This window comes from Eschrichtius robustus, chromosome 6 (assembly GCF_028021215.1).
Source record: "Eschrichtius robustus isolate mEscRob2 chromosome 6, mEscRob2.pri, whole genome shotgun sequence".
NCBI lineage: Eukaryota > Metazoa > Chordata > Mammalia > Artiodactyla > Eschrichtiidae > Eschrichtius > Eschrichtius robustus.
In genome coordinates this window covers 114,695,708-114,714,813 of record NC_090829.1, presented here as the reverse complement: position 1 = coordinate 114,714,813, position 19,106 = coordinate 114,695,708, and the positions used below count along the sequence as shown (strand labels likewise).

At 34.2% G+C, this 19,106-nt stretch overlaps 1 protein-coding gene across 1 annotated transcript in view; it reads right to left on the bottom strand.

The window, feature by feature from the left end:
• The window catches only part of ROBO1 (roundabout guidance receptor 1), a 385,969-nt gene that overhangs the window by 135,301 nt on the left and 231,562 nt on the right, over window positions 1-19,106 (bottom strand). Inside the window, exon 3 of the mRNA XM_068546911.1 lies at window positions 1,016-1,173. Within this exon, the coding sequence (XP_068403012.1) occupies window positions 1,016-1,173 (158 nt within the window). The remainder of the gene's footprint in view (window positions 1-1,015; window positions 1,174-19,106) is intronic.

Below are 19,106 nucleotides of genomic sequence, written 5' to 3'. Positions count from 1 at the left end.
TAATTCGGATCAATGCAGGAAAAATGCTTGATTTTCTTTCAAGGTCTCTAAATCCCTGTCCACCACAACCTTCTCTTTTTTTTTTTTTTTTCTCACTATTTAATTTTCATGCTAATCTGCTAACTGGTTATTCAGAAACAGTGCAAGCATTTATTAGGATTAGGTGGTCTGTGTTATAACTTTGTTCTTCTACAACTTTAGCAGTGACCTTTGCCTTACACACACATTCTCCTGGGAAACATTAAATCTTGGCTCATAAATTCACAATAGATAGACAGTACGTGCAGAACAAAGAAAACAGTAAAGGGGAATGTTGTACAATCATAGAATCAGTGAGAGTTGGTTTACTTAGGTACTTTAGTTAACGCCTTACAAGATAGAAAAAGCAAAGAAGTCTCATAGAATCGCTGCCGTCAAGAAGAAAACGCATCATTACTTACTACAGACAGCATACTTCTCTAACTCACATCACAGCAGAAATTTGAAATCCAGTAATCTAGTCACACTATTTTATTCTGGAATGAGATCAATCCATCATTAACCATCATTCAGAATGAGATTTGATTTTTCAGAAATGATATCAAACTCTACAGAACAGAAAAGCAATTTAAAAAGGAGAAAGAGATAAAAATTCTGAAGGGATTTAAGAAGCCTTCTGGAAATATACTATATTTCTGAATTCTGTTTATAATTATTTACTATACCATCTAGAAATGTGATATGCCCTGAGTGATGCAAATAATTATGTCATACACAAAAGTGTTAACTCTAAGACACTGACATAGAAATTAAAGTTTTCTTTTACTGAATAGCAAACTAAACAACATGCATCTTCCTCACTTATTTTTATGTCAACACAGGGAGAACTGAAATATATTTATTTTAAAAGAAGAATTGAAAATGGGAGTTAACGCAATCCTGTATTTGAAAGCACCTACTTTTTTCTCTTTTTCTTTGGTGAAGATATACACAGTTGGATTTCTAAATGTCCCCCACCGTTGGCTTAAATACTCACAGTTATTCTTTCATCTTTATCATCCAGCGGAGAGCCATCTTTCCTCCACGAAATGGTGGGCTCCGGATGGCCTCGTGGAGGCTGGCATTCCATCACTGCAGGCTCTCCCACAGCCACCATAACATCGGAAGGGTTTTGTCTGAAGTCATCCCGTAGTACTGCAGGCACAAGATTAAATCATTACACTCAACGATGATATATACAGTCCTTATCTCTGAACTTCAGCGAAGGAGACATTTATTATAGTAAATGACTACTAACAGCTATCTCAGTACATCTTGGAAAATCTATGCAATTTAATAATGATATCTGGCCTTAAGCACACGACAGGGATAATTTGATATTCTTCACAGGCCAGTGGGCAAGTGTTTTTTGCTGCCTAGTGCCCTCACAGTTAGCATTTGGCTTATCTCTAACTTGCACTTCTTCTCTGTCTACTGCCTACAGTCTCTCATCCATGTGCTAATGAATATAACCAAACCCTCCTTTTACTTACATGACACGTTGGGATGATGTTTTCTGTTATTAAATGGATTACACATGCATACAAGCAAAAATATTAAAAGTACAAATAAATGTACTTCCAAATTTGAGATACTTTAAAGATATTTCAAACTCTTGTATAACAGTATATAGTCACTATAATTTAAATATGTCCATTACAAAAACTTTAGACAAACTTGCAAAGCGACTAAATTCAAAACACTGTCTGTTTTTCCATTATCACTGAGTGAGGGACAGTGTTAAAAGGCACCAGTAATGATGACAGCATTGCTACCAACCATGTCACTTTGTATGTTCTGTACTTTTTGGTTTTTGTGGATTTGGTGAGGAGTACACATTACTTCATTTAATTCTCAAACCTGCTCAGAATAAGAGATATTATTAACCCCATTTATATTATTTAATATATTTTTTTAGAGGCGGAAACAATTCATTACTATAATCCTAACTGGATACTAATATAATACTAACATACTGTGAACCAGCATTATTCACTTTGCGATTATTGGAATAAAATGTAGAAAATAAATCAAACATGTATTTCGAAAATAGTTAATACAGTATAACTGTCTTCAGTATTTTGTTAACACCAAGAAATCATGAATTATTTGGCATCAATTAGCCTTAAATCACAGCTCTGTTGTTTACGAGGCAGGTAATCTCGAACACATTACTTAATACCTCTGTTTCCATATTTACAAAGCAGGCATGGAAATACACACTTCAATACAAGTCTAAAAATGTTAGTTACCTTTCTCCCACCCCATTTTCCCCCAGTGTGTAATAAAAGGTGAACAATTTTAGTAATCTAATTTGATACTTAATATGCTCATTGGTATGTTAAGTGCACAGATTTGAAGTGATAAATATTTATCCTTAAAAATCTATTGAATTAAATATTTGATACTACAATTTTGTACTGGAATGAATGTCTTTCCATTTCAATGGCATTTAAAGATACTGTCATGGATAAAGTACTACAATGAAAAAAAAACTTACGATTTCAAAAGTCACCCTTAAATTTTGGTTTCAAAACCCCAAATAAGCTTAGAGACTTACAAAATCCTATACTTTTCTCTTACAATTCTCCACTTTTCCTTCCTCTATGCCAGCTAAGTGTGTGCATACATCTGAGTAAGCCTTAATATCCACTCAACAAAACCATTTTTAAATCTACATATTATGACAACTTGGGCACAATATGACAATATTAACACTTGGAAAATACCGCTTCAAAGAGGAGACGTCTGTCCTCATTTCTGGAAAGAACAGTAAAAGGAAAAAGCAAAGGAAATATGATCACACCACACTGTTGTAAGTCTAACTTCATAGACACACTATTTACTAATAAAATACACAGACACAAAGATAAGCCTTGCTGAACTGAAAACTGCAGCTACTGTTAGCACATTATAGAAGAACAGAGTACGAAAACTTCCACTATTTATGAACTTACACTACTATTAGGTATTAAGAGTACACCACAAATAAAATGTAAGGTTTATAGAAAAAGCAAATGAACTGACCTTAACAAACAGTATGTGCTTTTGCTAGATCACATTATTAATCTAAGATAACACCTCTGAAAATTGTTAACACCCTTGAAACATGCAGAAGTAAAATACTTTTCAAATAAAAATAAATAATTTGCACAACTGTTCTGCTTGGTGAGCTTAAAACCAACTTGGTAACACTATATCTTATTTACAAATTGAGATATCTCAAATAAACCAATGAATAATAAAATGTCTTTCAAAAATATCAAAGGTCTAAGTCAGATAAATCAAGGTTTTTTTTTTTCCATTTACTATGTTATTTGCGTTTTTACAGTATATAATGAAAAGCTAACAAAATGTAATCCATTAAAGATTGTTGCTTAGATAATGCTCATGTAATTATTTTTGCAGCTGTGAAACATAGAACTCTAGCATTGCTTATGGCGACAGGCAACCTTGCATAAAGTTATGAATTTAAGATTTTCTTCTCTCTTCTATAAAAGCAACTTTTTTTCTTACTTGCCTTGAACATTTCCTTTTGGGGAAAAAATAGTATGTGTCACATTATAAAAATGAAATGAACTTCTGGTTAAACTATCCAATTTTCTTAATTCATGTGTGTATTTAAGAAATTAAAATAAAAATTGAATTCAAATGACTGGCAGCATCTTGCAGAAAAAACAATGGTATCCATAAATAATCTCAAACACAGATCCTTTAAAAAAAAAACTCTCTTTTTCTTCTCTAACATCTCTACTAATCAAAGTGTATATTCTCAAATGTTTCTTGATTTGAATAGTATGAAATTCTAAAATATGGAACTAACTTTTGAAAAGATTTAATATTAATTTGATAACATATATAATATATCCAAGTAGACACCACCTAGAAAGGTTGTTAAACCACAGTTCATCCTAATATCATATTTCTTCCATATTTATGTAATTGTTTTATGTTTACAGGTTGGTGCATGTAATCTGGCTCAACTGCTTTTCACTTTTTTTCATTCTGTTCAATTAGAAGAAAAACATAAGCTTCATTGAATCTGAATCTCCTGGAAGTTTTTGGTCTAAAAATATGGCCAACTAAAGTTTATCCTTTAAAACAAAACATATAATCATTTGTCTTTCTGAAAAACCATACATGAATTTTAATACAGTTCTCAGAATAAGTAAACTTGCTTTCAGAAAAGGATTTTTAAAATTCAGTGCTGACTTTGCAACCTATTTGGGTAATATTGAAAAGACAGGGGACAAAGTGAAAAGATACGTTAAATGGAAACTTTCAAATATTATGGAGATTTTAATATTTGCAACACACTCTTTAAAAGCAGTGTGGGAGGGCTTCCCTGGTGGCGCAGTGGTTGAGAATCTGCCTGCCAATGCAGGGGACACGGGTTCGAGCCCTGGTCTGGGAAGATCCCACATGCCACGGAGCGACTAGGCCCGTGAGCCACAACTGCTGAGCCTGCGCGTCCGGAGCCTGTGCTCCGCAACGGGAGAGGCCGCGACAGTGAGAGGACCGCGCACCGCGATGAAGAGTGGCCCCCGCTCGCCGCAACTGGAGAAAGCCCTCGCACAGAAACGAAGACCCAACGCAGCCATAAATAAATAAATAAATAAAATTTTAAAAAAATTAAAAAAAAAAAAAAAAGCAGTGTGGGAAATTTTAGAACTGAATGAAACATAAAATTATAGAAAGGGCAGGAGTCTTTGACAACATCTAATCCATCCCACAAATAGAGGCAACTGAGTCCCAGCTTTGTCACTAGCCTGTGTTATTTTTCAGGAAGAGACCAGAAGAAAACATCAGTATCCTGATTTCCAAGGCAGTGCTCTTTTCAAAATTTTTTACCATGTCACCATTTTACTGTAAAATGCAATTTTCGTAATCTTTTGTATTTCCAAAAAATCCACTCCCTTCCTGCAGAAGGTTTGACTTACTAGTGATTGTACATCAGTGCACTGCAGTCTCATGACTGCCCCATTTTGGTGAGGTTCAAATGCTCCTAAAATTAATTTTGTTCCCTAATCATGTGGTGAACATATGTGAACTATAATACTCTAGCTTCATGAATCACAGAATCTTGGTGTAGTCAGGGGCCTAGGAGATGTGGGACCCAAACTTTTTCTTCTAGAAATTAATAATCTAAGGCTCCTCAGGAGGAGAGGAACTCATCACATAAATAAGAATAATGATATTGTTAGCAATATAATAATAATGTTAGCAATGGCTGACGTTTATTGAACATATACTATGTAAGGAACCATGCCAAGTATCCACTCATTTAATCCTCATAACAAGGCTATGAAAAAGTGACTTTATTAGTTTCATTTTACGAATGCGGAATTTGTAAAGACGGGCAGAGTCCACCAAGGACACTTTTCGATCAACTTGCCCACCCATCTGATCTTAACACTGTATGCACAATTCCAAATATATAGCTATCATGATATAATTAATACTTCAGCCTCTTTCCAGTAGAACTGAAGTTGAGTGAGAAACTTCCCTCTTGACACTCAAATGGCTACCTTTGAATATATCGTGTATTCTTGTATCTTCTCAGATTTTTCCACGTTCGGAAGAGGCCACTACAGATTTTCACTGGCATACTGAGAATTAGAAATCATCATTCAGATTACATATGTCGTCCTTTTATAATGATTCTTCTATTTCAACAACAAAATGACTGAAAAAGCTGCACAATAATAAGCATCTTAATTAAATACGGGCATTTTAATTAGAATTTTAATGGGTATCTTGGGAAAAACAGAGGAAGAGAATATGCAGTCCTGGGAATTTATTTTTCTACTTAAAAAGACTACTTTATCAATGAAACCTCGCAGCAAATAGTAGCAAGCAGTTGACAGGGGAAGGGAAAAAAATGAATGAAACCCTTAAAAATGGGGCAAATTTGAGGAGAAAATAAATGAGGAAGTGTATTCCCAAAGACAACAACTTTAAGGGTGCTCAGAGACAGCCTGCCTCGGTAACAATGTACCACTTCAATTGCTTTCAAAATCACTAATCATTTCTATTGTCTTTAACTAGCAGAGACTGTATTACTCACTTCTTTGATACTTTTAGTTCTTTATCTAAATGTCTACTTAACATAAGTAAATTGTATTTCATTTTAAAATAACTATTATTCTTTCATTTAACACATCTGTACTGAGCACATACTTGGGTGCTTGGCACCCGTGCTATAACATTTGTATTTCTCTTGCAGCACAGTTTACATCAGTGGTGAGGTAGGTCAAGAAACAACATTAATCTTCACCTTGTCAGGAAATGGTAATACAATAGGGTTTATTGAAGGTTATTTTGTATTAAGATATATGCTTTAGGAGCCAGGTAAGGAAGCATATCATAAAGGCGTAACTATTTGCATTCTTACTTTTTAAGGTCACAGCATTACCCAGAAGAACAAAGTGTTATCTGGGGTACAAATGTTTTTCAAAACTCCTTAACATTTCTTAAAATAAAATCATAATTCCAAACTTTTAAAAGCATTCCAACAAAAGGGTTGAATGTCCAGAAAGATATTATAAACAATTAAAAAAAAAACTAAAACGATAACGTATAAAATAATCTTTCATGAAGTATTATCTATTTTATAGCATCATATTCTAAAGCTAAGGCATCTGATATTTTAAATGATGCATGCACACATCAATTCTGTATAAAGTTATGATTTAGTCATGATCATTTTCTAAAGGGTACATATTTACTTTTCAAAATTTGACACTGAAAATATCTATGAATGCTCTTCAATAATTATGTCATCTTCCACTTGTGTTTTTTGTAGCATGCAACTTTATTTTGAAACCTTAAATTATACTTTGGTTAAGATCCTGGAAGAAAATATGCCAGTAAAAGCACTTATTTTCTCAACTACTGCAGCTTTTGAAGATTCACAAACCTTCTATGCTCTACCCTAGGAAAGCAGTACTTTTAAAAAAAAAAAAATTATACATTCTGAAAAAGTGATATAGTATGGATGGATGCCAAACATCACTCAATCTTAACTAGCACTGAATACAAAGCCCTGCAAATAGAAAGATAAATTACCAAAATGAAAGTAATTAATAGCTGTTTATTGGGTTTTGTTTTAAACAACATATGATAGAGGAACAGGCTTAAACACAGTTGCATGCTTCTGTGTTCTACTGGGCGGCAGCAATGGGGACAAGCCATCCTTGCTCTTTTAGTGATTAGAATTACTTCCAGGTTGGGTCCAAGCTTAAACCACATTCCCATTCTGCAGAAACATGGACAGCATAGTGACACTTCCTAGGAAAAGCCCTCACAGATCTCTGCAGTCAATGTTTCCTGGTTTCATTATTTCACTTCAGGAATCATGTGTGCTACAAGATGTACCCTAGAGTGTATTACACCAGCACCAAGTCATCAAGACAAAGGGGTGAAGTTTGGCATGCTAGATTTACGTTAAAACCTATGATGCATTCCAGAGAAAGGCGTACCTCAATAAGGATCAACATTTAAATAGTTAATATTCAGCAGACTTGCAATCTGGTAGATCATAAAAAATGAACTCCCAAAGTTAGTCAGTTTGCTAAAATCATATGTTCTCACTTAAAGATGTCAGTAGCTTACTAGATGTTTGATTTTTATACACTTTCAACTATAAATTAAATGGATTTCTTAATGAAAAATGCAGCTTTCGGAAAACACCATTTGATAGAGCATTATTTGTAGATAATGTTTATTTAGGAGTCAAAAAACAGAAGTCAGGGATTTTAGAATCACCCCATGTATCCCACCACTACACTGTGATTTTAATAGGTATATTCACAATGGCTCAGTTATTTCCATACAGAACAGAAAATTTTACACTCTATCTTGCTAGGGTTATTACGAAGACTAATTATTTAGTGTTTGTACAGGACTTGCCATTTATATGTGCATTACATCTGCAAAGAAGTATTACTATTAGTCACTATGTGAGGAATTGCCAAATTTCTCAGCTGCCAGTACAAATGGAAAGGAGGACAAAGAATGCCATTGATGAGGGTTTCTAAGTGCCAGAGCAAAAGTCACATTCAGGAGTAGCCTGGCAGGTTTAAAAAAACACAGATAGAATGAGACTATCTGAGGTATGGGACCCTGATTAGGGCAAGAGAGACATGTTCTTTCTTTTCTAAAATCCAACTTTCTATTTAGCGCCCTGCTAAATAGATATATATATATATATATATATATATATATATATATATATATATATATATATATATATATATATATATATATGTTCCTTGATCAAAGGAATATACTTATCTATTTATTGTCTGGCTTTTTGTATTCAAATGTCAGCTCCATGAGAACAAGAAGTTTGTTTTTGTCACTCTATGTATCCAGTGCCTAGAATAATGCCCAAGACATAATAGGCATTCAGAACATAAATATTTACAATACACCTTCTGAATGCTGGGTATTATATCTGAAATAGCGCTAACATCAGCACGAGTCCTACGTTCATGGTGTGCAAGGTATGGGAAGGAGACAGACAACAGTCAAATAAACACATGCATAGATACATAGCTACAATCGTGATACACGGCATGAAGGAAAGGATAGGATTGCTGTGTGAGAAACTAATGAAGGACATAATTTAAATAACAGTTCAACTAAATCCTGAAAAATGAATAGAACTTATCCTATGGAAGTGCATTGCAGGCATAGGAAATAATCCAGGTTGAAGAAAAAAACTTTGAGACTCAGACTCTGGTTAGTGGGACAGATTGACACTGGTGCACCATGAGATTGGCAGGGGAAGGAGGGGCCAGATCTCCTGCGCACAGCAGTCATGATAAAGGGTCAGCTTTTATTTTAATTCCCATGAGAAGCCACTTCTGCGGTTTGTAAGCAGAGCTGGAATTATCCTATTTAAATATTCATTTTAGTGGCTCTGTGAATGAAACGAAGAGGGAAATAAGAACCGAAGTGGAGAGACCAATTAGAAAGCTATCGTAGTAATTAAGGGGAAAAATGATGATTATTTTTATACTATTATAATGACACTGGATTTGGTACAAAGGGGAAAGGAGAGGTATACACTGGAGGTAAAAATCAAAACAACTTCTTGAGGGGTTGAAGCTGAAAGAGAGAAAGATGTCAACAGTGATACCCCAGGTTTCTGATTTGAAGAACTGAACGTGCCATTTTTAAGGGATAAGAGGACAGAGAGATAATATACAGACAAATCCTCCCATGAGGAGAATAGAAAAATAAGAAACCCATACTATCAAATTATGTGTACATATGTAAAATTTGATAATTTGGGAGGAGAAGAATAATATGAAAATTGTTTTATTGATTAAAAATACTATGGTTTCAAATTCTTCCCCCTTAGTATTTAACACAGGACTCATATTTACCTGTTTAGACCTTTATGATACTATACTCCAAATCTCAATTGCTAACTCATATCTCTTGATTAATTATATTATAACTATTAGGATGACAAAGTTTAATTTAGTTTGATGCATATCATTTTTAACTGACTGAAAATCTGACACAAAACTAACCGATTTTGATTATATAGGTATATATACAAATATGTGATTATATATGTCTGTATATGTGTGATGTATATGATATATATATGATTACTAATAACTGAAATATTGTTTTGCTATCCATACTTTGCAGCAAATTAATAAAAGCTCACTTAGTCATTTTGTTCAGAGAATAAGACAACTCAAGACATTAGGGCATTTTTCCGGACTGCCATCAATTAAGCTTAATTTACTATTTATGCATAAGAGAATCAATAGCATAATAAATGTTATTCCATAATTAGAATAGTCAGAAAATTCACATTTGTCAAAAGTTTCCAAAATCTCTAAAGCATAGTAAAATTCCCTGGGAAAATGCTGCATTATGAAACTATTGAGGATTTATTTGTGATTCACTCATTTGTTCATTCATTCAATAAAAGCACTATTGTACTGGGAGGTGGTGGCTAATAAGATAAACAAGATATAGTTGATCTATGCTTTCAAGGCACTTATTTGGGTTTTTTCTTTCTTCCTTTCTTTCTTTCTTTTCTCTTTTGTCACAGAATGCCTCGTTCAACTGAAACTTTAGACAAAGGTTTAACATGCAAAATAGATCAAGGGGATAATGTTGACTCCTCCAACTGGGGCTGCCCTGCAGGGGAATTCAGGTCTAGCAGTAAACTGATATATGGGAGGGTACATAAATTTCCCCCGCTCCTATAGCTATACTGTATGTAGCTAGTTAAGTGAAAACCCTGAATTCAGGTTTGGACCTGGATTCAGTGGGATACCAGAGCCTACATTTTTAGCACTAAACCCTATTGGCTTTTTAGGAGATAGATAGATACTCAGACCTGAGTCTGTCTCCTTGGCAGTTTATAAGAGAACTCCACTTCTGTGCCATTTCGAAATGCATCCAGCTTTCACTGTCATTTCGAACTGAAATGTGGAGTCATCATTCCTTGCCTTTAAAATAATGCGTAAAATAGGCCTGTATTACTACAGCTTCTAAAACCATAAACTTATACAATATAAGTGCAACCTCCCCCACTTCCACTGCCACCCCCAACTGCAAGTGAGGACCTGAAGTCAGGTGCTAAAAGGATTCAAGGTTGTACAAATGAGGACCTGAATTCAGGCGCTAAAAGGATTCAAGGTTGTACAAATGAGGACCTGAAGTCAGGCGCTAAAAGGATTCAGGGTGATACAGATGAGGACCTGAAGTCAGGCGCTAAATAATAGGATTCAAGGTTGAACAGATGAGGACCTGAAGGCAGGCGCTAAAAGGATTCAAGGTTGTACAGATGAGGACCTGAAGTCAGGCGCTAAAAGGATTCGGGGTTGTACAGATGAGGACCTGAAGTCAGGCGCTAAATAAAAGGATTCAAGTTTGTACAGATGAGGACCTGAAGTCAGGTGCTAAAAGGATTCAGGGTTGTACAGATGAGGACCTGAAGTCAGGCGCTAAATAAAAGGATTCAAGGTTGTACAGATGAGGACCTGAAGTCTGGCGCTAAAAGGATTCAGGGTTGTACAGATGAGGACCTGAAGTCAGGTGCTAAATAAAAGGATTCAAGGTTGTACAGATGAGGACCTGAAGGCAGGCGCTAAAAGGATTCAAGGTTGTACAGATGAGGACCTGAAGTCAGGCGCTAAAAGGATTCAGGGTTGTACAGATGAGGACCTGAAGTCAAGCGCTAAAAGGATTCAGGGTTGCACAGATGAGGACCTGAAGTCAGGCGCTAAAAGGATTCAAGGTTGTACAGATGAGGACCTGAAGTCAGGCGCTAAATAAAAGGATTCAGGGTTGTACAGATGAGGATCTGAAGTCTGGCACTAAAAGGATTCAGGGTTGTACAGATGAGGACCTGAAGTCAGGTGCTAAATAAAAGGATTCAAGGTTGTACAGATGAGGACCTGAAGTCAGGCGCTAAAAGGATTCAAGGTTGTACAGATGAGGACCTGAAGTCAGGCGCTAAAAGGATTCAAGGTTGTACAGATGAGGACCTGAAGTCAGGCGCTAAAAGGATTCAAGGTTGTACAGATGAGGACCTGAAGTCAGGCGCTAAAAGGATTCAGGGTTGTACAGATGAGGACCTGAAGTCAGGCGCTAAAAGGATTCAGGGTTGTACAAATGAGGACCTGAAGTCAGGGCTAAATAAAAGGATTCAAGGTTGTACAAATGAGTGACTGGACACAGTAGGACTGATTTGAAACAACTATTTTTCATACTTTGTTTTCATAGGCAGTTTTTGAAGTGCCTGAGAAAGACGAGAATGTTTTCTAATTAAAATATTTACTGGGAAACAAAGGTAGTTGTTAAAAAACAAAAACAGAGCTCCAGGTGTTTCTTTACATTCTCAAGCTCCATGCCAGCAGCTAAACAGGAGAAGGGCTAAAAGTAGTTTTCAGATTTTATGGGGAGTCTAATGGCAACAGTCTCAAGGGAGAAAAATCCTCACAGTTTAAAATGATCTCGTTAAAACCTCTCCAGTAATCGGGAAGAGCCCGAGAAAATAGATATTGGATTTAAAAACAAAAACAAAACCGAAAAAAAACCCAACCAAACTATTCTCCCTAATGTATCTTAGTGCAGCATAATTAATATTGCCCATTATAAACATCTCCCCCTAACCCCAAATGAAAGGAATATTTAAGTGACAGGAAAAAACGAAGTCTAAATAGCACACACACACAGACATATCAACTAAACAAAGGAGTCTTTAATTGACGACAATCTGCCCTAAATCACTGTTACTATTCCCCAACATAATACATTTCAGATCTGTTAATTCCTCGTATCTTCCCCTATCATCACTGGGCTGTCCGGGGCTTCAGAATAATAATGCCAAGTACCTAACAGAGCTTCCAATCTCCAAGGAATATAACAAACATGCAATTGTGTAGCTGTGTGAGCTGCCTTTTCCTAACAAACTACACAGCCCTTGGGAGAGTTCACTCAGCCCTCAGCTCTTTGGCAGACAAAGTTTAAGACCTCTTTTTGCTGATAGCTGGAGTCATGCTAACAAGCCTTGCCTTAAGGTACTAGGGATTAAATTGGTAGAAAAGCAAATCATTTTATAATTCTTATTAACCGTTGCTATCTTTACCAATAACCCTCAGCGTTTTACATAATATAAAATGTGTGCCTCCTAAGGAAGTCTCAGATGCAAAAGAAACAAATACTGAACGTGATAAAACAATGCAATAAAAATAATTATTGCTCTATAAAAATACAAACCTAAGGGGAATCCACAAGTAAGGACATTTTCAGGTACCTCAGTTTTAGAAATGATATATATAGGGAGAGTGAGAATCTGGAAAATGTAAAACAACCATACCCCATAACACCTTTGAAATGTACAGGTATTCTGGTTTGAAGACCACTTGCTCTAAAATGGCTAAGCCCTCACACCCACTAATCTAGTCACCAGCATTAAAGAAGTTAGCAACTCACCTCTATTACAATGGGAGCCACCACCTAAAGCATGTACAGAACCTCACGATACACAGGAATTATCTTCCTTGAACAAAATTTGGTTAAATTTCATAAACTTAAGCTGATGCTAACATGGTTTATATGCTTAATTGTAGAATTTGAAGTAAAACAATTCAAACCAAATGTAATTATTATGTTCACTGGGTTGAGTAAATTATCTATGACCCAACAGATCAAAGTACAATTTTAAATGATCAGTAGTCAAAATGGGAGTCAAATAAGCAAAAACCTAGTCTCATGGGAGAAGAGGGCCAAATGCTTCTCTGGAGATTTTAAGACCTCTGCTTATAATGAGGAACAAATGGTTCTTGGGACCAGGTTAGTGGACCAGTTCTTTAAAATACCCTACAACCAACTTAAAGAACTATAAAACCATTAGCTACTTGTAAGGAGCTCAAATAAATACAAAGAAACCTCTCAGTTTCTCTGCAATGCTGGCAAGCTTGGGATTACTTTTCTTCTTTAACAGACCCCAGTTGCAACAGCAACATTTCTTGTAAATTAAACAAATGTATAAGCTTTTGTTTTTCCACAAGGAGCAGCTGTAACTTCTGCTTTTCTATTTTAAAATCTTTTTATTTTCTAAGTGCTAAAAGTTGTTACTATTTTTTTAACCAAGTAGTTCATAGCTAGTCAATGAAGTCTCTGATGATCATAAAACTTTTGTCTGTTTTCTAAATATTTGCTAGGCTCCCTGACATATACGTAATACAAGTTCTCTCTCAATCATCAGCGCTTCTTTAACCAAGAGTTACAATAAAAACTAAACAAAGAATGACAACTTTAGCTATCAATTTTAATCATGTATCCTTTATCAACTACTGGAAGGATATACAAAAACTGATTATTAATAGTGTATAACCTTCTAAGTTGAAATTTATAATAATTCAATTGACAAAATAAGGCACAATTGCTGACATAATAATTTTAAATACTCATAAAACTTGGATGCCTAAAATCAATATTATAAGTTTTTATGGACAAAAATAAACATTTTTTCACACTGTAAATTTCAGGATTTTTAAAGTGAACTTGATGCTAAGTTAATTTGGTGTTCCTATCCTTAATCATGTATATTCAGTCTCAAAGAGCTCAATTTCATTAAAAATCTACATAGCTGAAATTCACATTTATTTTCAAAACAGGAATATTTTCTTTATCAGTAATGATGCAAGAGTACCTTATCCTGATAAATTATAAATTTTTCTAGCTCTAAATATGCTTTCTTGACTCTTTTAACAGATATCTTAGGCTAATATATAAAGGGTCCACTTCAAACACATGATTATTTTTAACTGACAATGACCTATAATTTAATAGAGATGAAGTTCAGAACTTGCAGACATCATAGAGGAATCGCAAGGTCTTCAAGAGCAAAAAGCTGAGTCAAGTAAAGGATTATTTACTAGTTTAAAAAAAGCATGGCAAACATCAAATACCCCTTTGACCTAAATACCAAAAGGCAGGAAAATAATGAAATTTAAAACACATTGTTAAATGGGAAGGAAATCTAAAAAAGAGTGGATATATGTATACGTATGACTGATTCACTTTGCTGTACAGCAAGAAACTAACACAACACTGTAATGCAACAATACTCCAATAAAAATTAATAAAAAAATAAATAAACTTAAAAAAATCACATTGTTCCTACTCTCAATAATATTTTTACTTGCTATTTTATTTGGTTAAACATTTTCAAATTCACTGTTTAAAAAGAGAAGTTAAAAAAAAAAAAAAGTTAAAAAAAAAAAAAAAGAGAAGTTTATGTGAACATATAATAATCTGTGATATACATCATTTAATGTTCCAATGTCACTAAACAAATGATGTGCTAAAGTAAATTAAATTAATTTTTTCTTTTGTGTTCTCAAGGGCAGAACTAGAGAGAAAAGTCTTTACTTGAGTTATGCATACCAATTTCTTCTTGAACTTCAAAAAAAATAAAGGTCATGACCAACATTTCATATAAGGAAATACCAGCTAGGTTTAACTTTTCTGATTGAAAGTATAACATTTTAAGAATTACTAACTTTATTGTCTTTACTAATCAAACTATTAACATTTAAATAATAAAAATCACACTATTCCTCTTTGCTTAGAAACAAAAGAATCAGAGAAAGGCATTTCAAAGCATCATAACCAGAAAAGAGAAAACACAACCAGTAATTATACAATGTTCCAGGATTTGAGGGAATCGTAGACATGTTGAAAAAGGTAATTCAATATAGAAGAAGAAGATGAAATAAGCACCCTGCAATATGATAAGTGACACAAGAGACATGATTTTACTCTCAAATACTGTAAATAATTGACAGCTCCTACAACCATAATTAATTGATCTAAGTAACACTTGAAAGAAACATATTACCATATTTCTAACAAGGATAAGAGCTGGCTCAAAGTCAAGATTGGCAATTAAAATAGCCTGTCTGCATTACATGGTCACATAAAGTCAGTGTTGGTAGCAAAATAACAAATAAAAGTAAAAACATAAAAAAAAAAAACAAATAGAGAAATTTCTTGTAGGTTTCTGATTTTGCACCCTAATGGCTAGAAAATGAACTACTGAAAACGTTTAGAGCAAGCACCTTCCGTACTTTGAAGCTGTTCGTAACATTTTAATCCATGAACACTGCCTCCAATTTAAATAACTTAATATATGTGATAGTTTATCATCTTTACCATAAAAAAGAAACTTATACCTTAATCTTCCAGGTTATCATCAAGTTAGGGAGTTTGGGATTGACATGTGCAAAACTGAAATACTTTTTGAAGCAACTCTAACTTTTAGCCATGTATTCACCATGAAGTGTGATAATACAAGCCTACAAACAGACTTTACAAAATAATGCTACCTGCTCTTCATCTTCCAACTCCACCTAACTGATTGCCTACATTTTTGTTTATTCATTTTTTATTTTATTTCAGTCAGCAAACATTTGAGTTCCTACTACTGGGAGCCTTTGAAAAACTGTCTCCATCTATGATGCTGCCAATGTTGAAACCCCCTGTTGGACTTGACTCCAGGGGAACTCCTCAGCCAACCCTCCCTTCCCACTTCCTTCTTCAGCTCCTACTGCATTTCATACCTGCTACCCCATTGCCCACTTCTTAACTTAGGCCTCAAAGACTGGAAGTCTGTACATAAAGGAATTTGAAACCAACATAGACAGTGTGAGTAGTTTAATCAGTTAAGGTTAGTATATGAAGTAAAAGTTTTATAGGGTGGAGGTGTAAGAGATAACTGTGCACTAGAAGATTTAATTTTAGTTAGAAGCTACAAATAAAGAGAAGTTGAATGTGGATTTTCTTTTTTTTTTTTTCCTCTGTGGAATTCTTTAATTTTTTATTGAATATATTGACATATAACATTGCGTAAATTTAAGGTGTACAACATGCTACCTTGATACATTTAATATATTGTAATATGACTGCCAAGGTAGCCATATTTCACATTACATAATTATAGTACAACATTGTTGTCTCTATTCATTATACTGTGCATTACATCAGTATGGCTTATTTACTGCTCATTGCAAGTTTGTACCATTAAACAACATCAATTTTATCCCCTACCCCCCCCAACCCCTGGTAACCAGGATCTTACTCTGTTTTTCAGGAATTTGACTTTTTTACATTTTACATATAAGTGATATCACACAGTACTTGTCTTTTTCTGTCTGACTTGTCTCACTTAGCATAATGTGCCCAAGATCCAACCATGTTGCTGGAAATGGATGTGGATTTTCAATAGATAACTCTGCTTCATCTTAAATGCAAAGGAAAAATTCTAATAGATTTGCAACTGAATTCAACAGAGAAGGATTTAGTGAAATGTTTTAAAGTTTTATACTTTGGAGGCAGGAGAGAGATAAAGGATAAGCAGCCCACTCTATACTCTGTGATCTTATTTCATATGTTTATTGTTTTGAATTATAGAATGTTTTAATTAAAAGGAACTTAGTGATCTTTTTAGCCCACGTCTGCTTCATTTTACAGGTGCGAAAACTGAGTTCAGCAAGGTTTAATGCTATTACAACCCAAATAGATTAAGAAAGCCCATTGACTTCCAATTAGACTATCATTATCTACTGAAAACTACAACAGAATCCAAAGATAACAACGAGCTTCTAATTCCAAAAAAAAATTTTTTTTTGAATTTGGGATGGAATTTAGAGTATTTCTGAAGCAGCTTTAACTGGGGCTTTAATTGAAAGTCCTTGTCAGTCACAAGATTTGCTCAAGGTGGTTCACTGGGGAGGGGTTGCTTATTTTGTAGTTTTCTTGCTAGCTCAGTCCCAGAAACCCAACAATAAGGAGAGAATTATATTAATATACTAAGTAATATCACTGTAATAAGCATTAACCACATGAAGAAATTAACTAAACCCATTCCTATAACAACCATTTAAAAATTTGGTACTATATCTGATAGTTTACTTTCAGTTTTGAAAACCTTCAAGCTTAGGAATTTCATTCTTAGGCTCATGAATTTGGGTTGAAGACAATGTCATCATAATCTCCACCTGTCACAGAGATATAAGGCCTATACTGATAAAATAAATGGTTCATTCTGTCATCATGACAGCTATAAAAAGTGACAGCTCTCCTAAGACTGCATACTTACTTTAGTTTAATAGGAAAATGTACAAAAAACAATTTGAGGGTTTGAGTGTTTTTTTTTTTTTAAGTAAAAGACTTAATATATCAGGAAAGTATGGTTGTAAATTGATTCCAATCTTAATACCTCATCAATGAATCAATGTATATTTTGGATTTTTTTCAAATGCATATTAAGGTACTGCATGATTAAAGAGGAACACTTCCCCATTAATTTTTATAATAATTTCAGCCCTTCCTTCAAGTTCTGTATATTAGATATGATGGGATATTGTTGTTGCCTACCCCAAATCTTTCAGGGAAAGCAAATAGCTCTTTCATTTGGAACTGGGTCCAGTCTAGCATTTTGATTATATGTGGAAGACAGGACTGATCTTAAAAAGTTCGCTTGTATGTCAAACTTTACAGCGGGAATAAAAGTGATTATTTTAAAAATCATTTAAAATTTAGAAACATTAAATTTATTATGAAGATAAGTTTGATAAAAAGTACTTATAATTCTATATATACAGCAAGCTCAGCGGTTTTACTAAGAAAATTACCTTAAACTACAAAAATACATATTTTTTAACTTAAAAAAGCTACTTCATAAAGATAAGCTTTTTACTAAGGGAAAGAGTAGAAGAAGAACTGTCTTAAAGAGTCCTTATAAAGGGAAAGAGAAAATAAAGTATATTTTTAGGTTATTCTAGTAAGCATTACTATCAGAGTATCACACTAATAAGGTGGTCTTTGGAAATGCCGTATAGTGTAAGATAAATATAAGAGCAAGCCAAAGATTTCCAGTCTCATTTTATCATATACTTTAATAGAGGGCAAAGCTAGTTAAACAGATGGCACTCAGGATTTCTCAATGAATTCAGCATCTGTGTGTACACGTTGCATAAACGCCAATTAAAATGTGTCCAAGTAAATTTACATCCCTTGCTGATAGAAAGTAAGCCAATCTTGCTGGCTCAGCGTCAAGGTTAAACTTAATCATCTGCTGAACTTGCAGCAAGTTGCTCTCAAATTGTACAGAAATTCCCAGTGAAAAAATAAAAACAGAACTCCTATTGATTTGTATTTATTTACATTCATAACTCATTTCCAAAGCCTTGGGCTAGAGCTCAAAGGGAAAAAAAGTTACTATTTGTATGACTTGGCCAACTACACTTTTAATCGTATTTCCAACAAATACCTCTTTGATTAAAATGCCTGCCTGAATAAATTTTCTTAACCTCTTCCTTGCAACTTCCTAGTTGAGATAATTTTGTTTAAAAATTATCCTTTCAAAATGATCTTGAACAAAGGAAAAAGGCATGTAGCAGTCAGAATACCATTTATATAGGAAAGAACAGAATCTGCTTCAGAGTGACAGGCAGCCATGAAATTATTTGAAACAATTCCTCCTAGAGGAATATAAAAGTGGTTTCACCTGACATCTCTTTGGCTCGATATTTTTCTGC